This window comes from Epinephelus moara, chromosome 2, assembly GCF_006386435.1.
Source record: "Epinephelus moara isolate mb chromosome 2, YSFRI_EMoa_1.0, whole genome shotgun sequence".
Lineage (NCBI taxonomy): Eukaryota > Metazoa > Chordata > Actinopteri > Perciformes > Serranidae > Epinephelus > Epinephelus moara.
This window is the reverse complement of record NC_065507.1, coordinates 42,939,468-42,949,709: the sequence shown is the minus strand read 5'-3', so window position 1 is coordinate 42,949,709 and position 10,242 is coordinate 42,939,468. Positions and strand designations below refer to the sequence as shown.

At 41.3% G+C, this 10,242-nt stretch overlaps 1 protein-coding gene across 7 annotated transcripts in view; it reads left to right on the top strand.

Annotated features, from left to right (window-relative positions):
- The window catches only part of bcas3 (BCAS3 microtubule associated cell migration factor), a 939,536-nt gene that overhangs the window by 397,839 nt on the left and 531,455 nt on the right, over nt 1-10,242 (top strand). For all 7 annotated transcript variants that reach the window (XM_050055595.1, XM_050055587.1, XM_050055619.1 and 4 more), the window contains 2 exons: nt 8,167-8,363; nt 8,735-8,832. In XM_050055595.1, coding sequence (XP_049911552.1) covers nt 8,167-8,363; nt 8,735-8,832 — 295 coding nt within the window. The remainder of the gene's footprint in view (nt 1-8,166; nt 8,364-8,734; nt 8,833-10,242) is intronic.

Below are 10,242 nucleotides of genomic sequence, written 5' to 3'. Positions count from 1 at the left end.
AGAGCAGAAGGAGAAGCCATCGCTAACTGTAAAGCTAATGTAGCTACCAAGGCTAGTAACGTGCAAACAACAGCTAAGAGATTAGCGAGAAAGTCGTAGAAAGGAGGAGAGCTATAAGTGCTTAAACAGAACCAGTGTGGGTTAAGACTTGAAGTAGACGTTAAAGCAACTGTAGTAAGAAAACAGGCTAGCAGAATTCACCAGAGCAGTACAGAGACGCACAGAAACACCGGAAATGACACAACTCGCTTACCGCAATACGTCAGCACGTCACAATGACACAACTCGCTTACCGCAATACGTCAGCACGTCACGTCAAAAAAGTATGTAAAACAATATACAGTGGTGTGAAAAAGTGTTTGCCCCCTTCCTGATTTCTTACTTTTNAGTGCGGAAAACATGCAAAAAAGTAAGAAATCAGGAAGGGGGCAAACACTTTTTCACACCACTGTATGTGTGTGTATGTATGTGTATATATATACAGTATATATATATATATATATGCTACAGTGCTATGCTACATCACATATATGTAGTTTTTTCACGTAGGTTTACATTACCAAAGGTTCATGACAAAATCACTTGACACTGATTCCAGTGTGTGCATGGTGAGAGAGGATAGGGAGAGACGCTGTGCTGCTGTCAGAGGAGCCGCCGAATGAGTTCCCTCTGAGTGGTAAGTCGCTATGAAAGTCTGAGAAGTTCAGAGCTGTTCATGAAACAATCAGGAAACCACAGTTTATTCTACACTACTGAAGCTGTTCCTCTTTATGGAACCGCCACAGAGTCTGTAATCATTTCTCTTTCAGCCATGCTTGATGTTGCTGTGGGTAACAGTATGACGTCAATATGTCGACAAGTCGAAATATTGTGAGTATCATGATATGAATTTTTCATATTATATTAAAAATTATACCAGTACTATCATGAACGATATGATATGGCACACCCCTAATCCACACTGATGCGTAGCCATGACAACATAGGCTACCTGTTTTGCCAGGATTTTAAGAATGGAAGGGAGCGAAGTAAAACTATGAAGTCAGGCGATACTAAGAGGACTTGTTGATTAGAACAGCCTTGATAACAGTGTCTATCTTGTGTACAGTGCTCGCCGTTGGCTCTGGCGCACCTCTTGACAATGCTTGACAATAGCTTGAAAGTGTCTTGTATCTGTGCAAAATTTGTCACCAGGGAGGCATTTTCACATTCCCTGCAATCAGAGATTTAATTTTACTCCAGACGAACTACATTAGGTATGTCTCTAATAGAAAAGCCAATCACTGTCTAATATGGGAAACACATATGGCCAGGGGAACAGATTTTGACACAACACTGGCAAATAAACCTGAAACCTTTGGTGCTTCGTTCCACTGCCCACCAGACCCCCATTATAGCAGATGTTATTGTATGTTTCACAACCATTAGCACTGTGTAAGCCACTGCCGGTTAGCCTACAAACCAACAAACAACATAAGCAAATAAAAAACGCCAGCTAAATTTAATGTTCTAATACGTGTGGTAGTTGCTGATTTTGGTGCTCAACAGACTCCTCATCCGAGTCTGGGTCTGACCTAGGCTCAATCATGCATACCTGAATCTTTTCGATATTTCCCCTAAGCTAATGTAGCCATCTTGATGTTGACTGCTTTTTACCTGGTCATCCTAGGTCTTTGTTAGTGCTGGAGAAAGGAAAAAATAAAAATTAAACCTACAGCAAGGATGGTGAGCGGGGCAGAGGCCAGATTCAGAATTGAAGAGTCAATGTGCTTCAGGTCCTTTTACAGAGTTTTTTCTTTAAACTATTATGTGGGAAAATTGTTAAACAAAAAATTAGTATGAGGATTAGGGGTGGAAAAAAAAAATGCTACAGCATAGTATTGCAGTATTTTGCTTTGCAATATTGTATTGATACACGGACGCTTAGTATCGAGCCTTTACTATATACATTATTAAATTTTGCAAGTACACATTTTAAAACAACTTTTAGTACTAAAATAATAAAATTAATTGCTTTTTCGGTCCACTAGATGATACTGATGTTTTTTTTTTGGCTGGTGAGGTCAGCAGAGGTCTCAGTCAGTGGCATTTGGCAGGAAGTTAATCAAAACAAAGATGGAGGCATCGTCGGCATTAAAGTCAAATGTCTGGACTTATTTTGCATTTTTTAACACGAAAGGAAAGGAGGACTTGGATATGACACGTGATTTGTAAGCAGTGTCATATGAGAATAAAATACTCTGAGAATAGGACGAATAGATTTTTGGAGGACACAGCTTTATTTCTCAAGAAGCAAATCAAAGCAGCTCAAATGAATAGTTTTAAATGAAACAAGATCATGCAAGTGTATATGAAAGAAAGGGGGTAGTTTGCAGAAATGAACTAACAGATAATTATCATTTTCCTCTGCATTTCCCTTCAGCTGGACAGAGCTTTTTTAGCCTCTTTAGCCTCTTCTTTATTGTTGTGTTGTTCTGGTCCATAACTCCTTTCTCATTAGGGTCATTTCCAGCTACAGAAGAAAGCTGTTTTAAGCAAGAAAGCTCTGTTAAACCCAATGGATGCTACCACACCAACACCAAACTGATGAACTTAGTGGAGCATTTAGCAGAGAGCTGATTACTTCCCTGAGGAGCTGGTGGAGGCCAACACAGAAATAGAAGAAGGAGGAATATCAGACTCATATTTGTCCAAATAAATGCTTATGTTGCTCTGTGTCTGCTGGATCTGTAAACGGGAAATTGTTTGGTGATAACATCAGTTATTTGTTTTTGGCTTGTTTTACTGCCCCAAGTGGCCAAACTGCACTAAGTGCAGGTTTAAGGCATTATCTCATCTGGATTTTTACCCTGATTTGGCACAATGCTCTGAAATTCTTTGGATTCAGTCACATTTACTCTTCTTGCTGAATTAAATGGGATGACTTTGTGGCTTCCTCCTAATCATAATTGACATCCTAAATTGTGCTGAAGTGTTCACAGCATTTGGTCAAAGAATGTTTTAAAAAAACTGTACATACCCCCTTGTCTTTCAGCTTGGTTAACCCTCAATGCACTCATCTCTGGTGTCGGCAGGTAACCCACTACATTTTCACCATCAATAATTCCGCTGCATGCATAATTGATTGGTTAAAATGCACCCCACTTAGCTTGCACAGGCCCTGGTCCATATCTGCCATGATAGTTTGCCAGGAGCAAAACTATCCATTGCACTAACCTAGATTTTTGTCAGCGTCCTGTCAGAGCAGTGGTAGTGATGTATTCCTTAGGTTATTTTTACCTTAGCTTGCACCTAAGAGGATTTGGATGTAGCTCCTTTGAAAAATTTCCAACTATCAATAAATTTAAGATAAAAAGACCCAATCAAAATAAACACAGGTCTGGGATCAGGCCTACGGGGTAGTTTTCCAGTTGCACCCTTTTTTTGGAGAAAGATCTGTCAATTTTGATGTGATGGAAAGGGTGTGACTAGTTCATAGCAGTTGATTGATAGTACTACTCTTGTGATTTAACTTTGGTTCTTCTATTTCATCATTCTCCCTCCTGTTTCATTTAGATTTAACTCATTCTGCTACACCTATTTTACTGCAGTCTCTCTCTGTGTAAAGCTGGTGTATCTCATTATGATGACAAAAAGAGGGGACATAAGACAAGGCAATAAGAAAACGATATATGGTAACAAATATTGGAGACATAGGTGGAGAACAAACAAGAGTCATGGTCGGAGCTGGCTGTAGTTACGCTATGATTGGCCAGTCTGCACTCGAGGGGTGGGACTGAGCGAAGGGTCAAGAGAATCAATTGCACCACTTTTCATTTGAACCCTGGCTGCAACTGTGTTACATTAAGAGTCTGAGGATGTTAAGACATGTCGATTCTTGATTCTTGTTACTGTATATATCACAGTCCTAATACATACTGCAGCAGCCGAAATACATCATGTGTAATAATGTTTTCGGATTGTCAACAACATCTGAATCCACCAAATCAGATGTATAAGAGGGTTTTAACCTAACTTTTTGTGTTTATAACCAAGTGCTACATCATGACTGAATGTGAGAAAAGACTATCCAAAAGTGTGTCTTGGTCTGTCCATTTGTAAGAATGTTCACATGGGGACAACAAAAATATGCAAATGACACAGTAAGTGGAGAGACATCAGGGAGGTGGTGGAGTGCAATCAGGAGGCAGATTTGAGGCTGTCTTTTCATTCCACTTTTGAGGATTGCCTTTCAAAACAAGAACAAAAACTTTTGTCTGTACACATGGGGCTCTAGTTTCCCGGCGCAGCTCAGGGTGGCGCAGGGTGGCGAACCCCACGCAGAGCTAGTTTCGAGCAGCACAACCCGAGGTGCGCTCAGTTTGGTAGTTTGGCAGACCGATGTGCGCTGCCACAGATCCAGCTTGGCGCAGTGACAGTTTCGTGCCAAAAGGCTTCGCCGAAGGTGCGCTAAAAGCTCGCCAGCTGAAACCAGGTCTACTGTCAGCGCAGGGGGAGCGCAGCCGGTGTAAGCCGAAGTTTGGCTGACCGGCGGACAGTGCGCACACGTCACCAAAACCTCACAGGCAGGTTTCCAGAATATCAGGCACATTAACGATGCAATAAATACCCAAAAAACCACTATTCAATGCAACTATCTGCAATCAGCACATAAATGTATCTCTATATCGACTGTCCCGTCACATCTGATGTCAGATCAAAGGGGATTGGCACCGTTTGGCACGTTTGGCACGCGTAATGGAAACCCAACCTGATTTGATTAACACAGCTGCAAACTAATGAGTTCACATCCCTCTCAGCCAACCACAAACAGCCACAGCATCAGATAGGGAGTATATATTCAGCATCTGTCATCTTAGAAAAGTCAAAAGAAAAGAAACAGAGTGAGACTGCGAGAGAGAAAGAGAGAGCGCGCGCGCACGAGAGAAACGCAACATTGATTTATAATTGTGGTGACCTCCTCCCAGGCTACCTTTGCATCATCAGCCCGTGGAGGTCTGCTCGCAGTTCCGTATATTCGGACACTGCGAGCTTGGACCTCCCGGACCAAAACATCAGTTTCCTCCTGGGAGAAGTTTGGCCGTCTGACGCTGCTGCTCTCTTCCGCCATGGCGAATTGAGTAAATTCTCATTACACCTTCGTGCGGCGCATTTAAGGGCGAGGAGAGGGGCTCATTTGATTGGTGTGATGTGTGTAAAACCCACTCCACGCCTTCTCTCCTCCATCTTTCCGACTTGCGCCGGTAGGAGGGACGGAGGTGGGATAGAGGAGTAGCACGGTGTGCCAAACTTACAAAATCTGCCTGGCCACACCCAGTTGGCGAAGCGCAGGTGCACTGCGCCTCCGCCGTGCCCGGTCTGCGAAACTAGAGCCCATTGTCTGACAATGTTGTATAACCTAATAAGCATGCTGACACCTTAAGACTCACTGTACCTCTCTGATAAAACCATAGCCAATGCATGCACATTTCTATTTAATGTAGTAAAGCCATGCAACAACCTCCTGGGTTAAAAAATAATGCCAATGTGGAAGTGCCAAAAACTGAAGCTCCTCAGATGTCCACTTCGGGCTGGCTCTGGAAGTCAGTCAATCCCCATAGACCCCCGAGTTAAAATGTCCAACTTTACAGCAGAGATAAACATGTTTACAGCCTGTTACAAAAATGGTCTTGTTTTTTATAGCCATTTTCAACATTCATGGCAGCTGTAGGAGGGGGTGAATTTTTATAACACTGACTCTTTTACGTTATATTAAGGCTTAAATTTATTCATATGTAAGGGTGGGGCCACCTGAGTGCCATGCTGTCTGTGAGGCGTTGCCATAGTCTCTGAGTCTATCCACCCTCCCATCCAAATACGGTCACTTCTGGCTCCAAGAAACAAAACTGATGACTGCCGAAATGCTGAATTCAAAATGTCAGGCTTCAAAACCTGAGTCCACATACCAATGAGTGACATCACAGTAGCTACATGCATTTTGTTCATGCTGTTTATGGGTTGAGGCCACTGCAGTTATACAGACCTATGTCTACCTTGGCATTGACCAGTTGGATTTTTGAGAGAGAGAGGGAGAGAGAAAGAAAATGTGTTTTGCCGATTAGTTAGCTTGATGCCCAGTCCAGAGAGGGTATGGGTATGAAGGCAAATCTGCAGCAACATGTCATCGGCTGTGTCCATCAAGATGGGAGGGGGAGGGGCCTGAAGGTTGGCACTGGACTGTAACATCTGGACCTTCTATCCCATTGCGAAGAAAGCACACCGGCAGCTGTTCAGCCCCATGGCTGGGCGTGACATTGATGGTGTTAACTGGCAAAGCACATACACACTAAGGGGCAATCCTCCTCCCTCCCTCCCTCCCTCTCTGGCCCATTTGCACAGCTGTGATGGACCACCTATATCTAAGTGAGTATATGCATATGTGTGTATAAACACAGACACACAGAAGAATAAAGAGAGTGTAAGCTCTCACTCTTTGAGAGTGTGCTGAAAGCTCGGCTGAGGTGAGAGACGAACATGTATGAACTAAAGATAATAAAAAGTGAACAGTGAGACACCAAGAGGTGTGTTAAGTGCTGCAGGGAGTTGAGTTGAAAAGTCAGAGTTAGCGTGTGAGAGCAATGAAAAGTGGGAGACCAAGGCAGGAGATGGTTAGTCAGTAAATTCAAGGCAAAAAGGAGATGGAGAACGGAGCAGGCAGTAATAGTCCAATGTTTATGAGTCACCCACTCTGTAGATCTCTCCTATCTTACTTTCAGCCAGCATTAGTGCCGCTCAGTTCAGGCACCAATGGACTGCCTGCCATGCCAGCACCATCTTATTCTCCCAGTAGGCCTCACCTCAGCATTGCTGCCATGTTGTTGCGCATGTCACACTTCTATTAACCCCCTGGGAATGTTTCCCATTATGCTGCCAGCACTCCCAACACACACAAGACCTTGACAAGTTCTGACAGCATCCCCAGACTTTCAGTGGTGCAGGAGTACAGCAAGCTTTTAGTTGGATGTCACGTAACTGAGTTCATATGAGTACTGCATTTGATGAGTACTGGCACATGGCTCAACGCTAAACCATGTTAAATCCACTGATGACAAGTCCTCAGGAAAACTACCAGGACTCTTGACTAAATGTCGATGGATTGGTAGAGGAGAGTATGTCTAGAGAGCTATACAGATGTTTTTTTGAGGACAGCGTCAGTCTGTGGGTCGTTTTGTGGGTCAGGTGTCTAATCTGATCCAGACTGGAATATCTTAACAACAATAGGCTGGATTGTCATGACGTTTTGTTCAGACATTCATTGCTCCCAACTGATAAATCTGTATGACTTTGCTGATCACCTGACTTTTCCTGCAGAGCCCCCACAATGCCACATTAAGTGGTTTTGACTGAAATGTGACAATACTTGAACAATTGGATTGCCATGAAATTTGAAACACAACTTCATGTTGCCCTCAGAATAAAATGTAATAACTTAAGTGATCCTGTAACTTTTATCTAGCGCCTACATCAGGTCAAAACTTCTATTTGTACATTACTTAAATTTATGACTAAATACCTGCAAAACTAATGGTATTTCCATCAGCCTCAGCTGTACTCTGTGTTTATTGTCAATTAGCATATGGTAGCATGACATAGAATTAAACTGAGATGATGAACATGGTGTTGGGAACGTGTAGGTTAATAAGCATTTAAATGGCTGTCAGGAATAATTGATTTTTTTAAAAAAAAGTTATTAATTGCATAAACTTATCAACTTAGTCTCATAAAATATATGAAATTATCAATTTGGAACATTGATTAATAAAGTAATAACTAGAACCAAATTACCATATAGATAGCTGGTAAAATGAAAGGATTTGTAGTTTTATATTGTAGAGATTGGCAAAATTCACTGTGCAATATTAGAAAAATGTCTCTGAATCATACTAAGTACCCACACTGCTGCTCTTGTAAATTGTTATGATAGTTGCAGTTTTTTATGTGCTCACAAAGCAATCTTTGTTTGATTTGATTAAAATCACGAAGATTTCAGGTGTGAGAGCATGTGATGTTATGATATACAATGGGGGCTTTATTTGTCATAGAATATGGACAACAGGCCACAGGAACACACAGACAGGTGTAAGAAATGTTCACTTAGAGATTGCATTGGTATCTTTATATTTTCAGGTGGAGATTGTGACCCATACAGGGCCCCACCGGCGCCTGTGGATGGGCCCCCAGTTTCAGTTTAAGACTATTCACCCCTCAGGTCAGACCACAGTCATCTCCTCCTCCTCCTCAGTCCTTCAGTCCCAGGGCCCCACTGATGTCCAACAGCCCCTGTTGGACTTTGACACAGATGACCTGGACTTACACAGCCTGAGGTACTTTGACACTATCAGCAATAATAAACCCAGTATTAAAGTTTTGATTTTGTCGTATGAATTTATAATCAGAAAACTCCATAAAGAGGGTTTGCAAAAGATACATGCATATATTTTAACAAATTAGGATGCCATCACTCTTATTTCCAAGAAATCATGCAAACAAGAGTGTATATAGGAATATTATACTTAGAATCATAGATTTCACCACAACTATCCCTCTAATGTAGACAGCTTTACACTTAATCACTGAAACAATGGCTTAAATCATCCCAATGGATTCATGGAACCAGATCCATTCAAAGAGACAACTAAGGGCCTAAGCTTCCATTGTATGTGTGTAATAATGTACATAAACTTTATGTGCACAGGATCCAACCAGTTCGTTCAGACCCAGTCAGCATGCCCGGTTCATCACGGCTGGTGGCTGATCGTAGAGGACAGTCTAACATCATGGACACAGGATCAGGTAGGACACTTTATTGGTGTACTCTACTGTATTTGAATACCTAATCCTCTGCTCTGTGATAGGGTTGCACAAGTCATTGCAATTTATTCACAATCACGACTTTGGCTTCCCACAGTAAAATGAAATGATATGGAATTAAAATGTGTGCTCCGCCAATTGACAACTCAGCTGCATATCAAAAAAAGCGTTCTCTAACGTAAGAGCACCCTTCACTTTGGGGGAGCTGTCAGTTACACATGCACCCTGTGGAAAAACGTGTCTAAATGTTGCAACTGCAGACGGGCTAAATGAAAATCATCCATTCATCAACAGTCGTCATCTGTTGTTTGGAAGTATTTCAGATTTAGAAGGAACAAATCATATGCAAAGAGTGCATGAAACTTGTGTCTGCACTGCAAAGCAGCACAACTAACTTGTTAAACCACCTGAAAACAGTCTGCAGTAAGATGAATGCATGAAGGCGAAGAAGAATAATGACACTTATGTTACCTCACTGAATCCCCATCCTTGCCCAATGTCAGCTTAGACATCCACTATTGTGCCAACGCAAAAAATAATACAGTAGCGGAGACATATCAATAGGACATGCACTGAATTCAGTTGAGATTCAGTTTTTTAATTAGCAGGAATGTAGCACAAGGTGAAAGTGAGAACGGTGCTCTTTTTTTTTTCTTTTTTTTTAACAAGGTATTTTCATTGATTATTCAGTAAGATGCACAAAGCATCAATAAGCAAACGTAAAACCAACAAGGACAAAAGTCAACCCCACCAACCCAGAAACAAACAGGGGAAGCCAGATCAGCGAGAGGAAATAAAAGACAAAAAAAATTAAAAAATCAATAAATTAATAAAATATATATATATATATATATATATATATATATATATAAAGAAGAAGAGAAAAAAGTACAAAAAAAAAAAAAAACAACTTGTGTGAGATAGGGGAATATTACTTGCTACAAAGGTTAAAAATGGTTGCCGGGTGGCAAAAAAGCATGCAGTTGATCCTTTAATAAAACAACAGATTTTCTCCAATTGTAGATAATATATAACTTCCTTGATCTAATGTCCATATGTTGGAGGTGAAGAGTCCTTCCATCTACACAGGATGAGCCTTCTGGCCAGAAGTGAAGAAAAAGAAACTAGAAAAGCGCTCAGAGAGTGCAGACCTCCACCAAGTACGTGATATTCCCTCCCCCTCTGCATCAGATTTTGCAGCCTGCATCACAATTAGTTATGTAGTGTATTTATTTTGTTTTTATTTTGTACCAACACAGAATATAATATGTTGGTTTTTTTTTGGTATTTTTCACTTTCTTTTTTTTCCAACACAGAACATTAATTTCAACTTTACAATTACAACAATATTTAGCAAGTAGAACAAGACGTGCTGTCTGGCCACCAGATGGC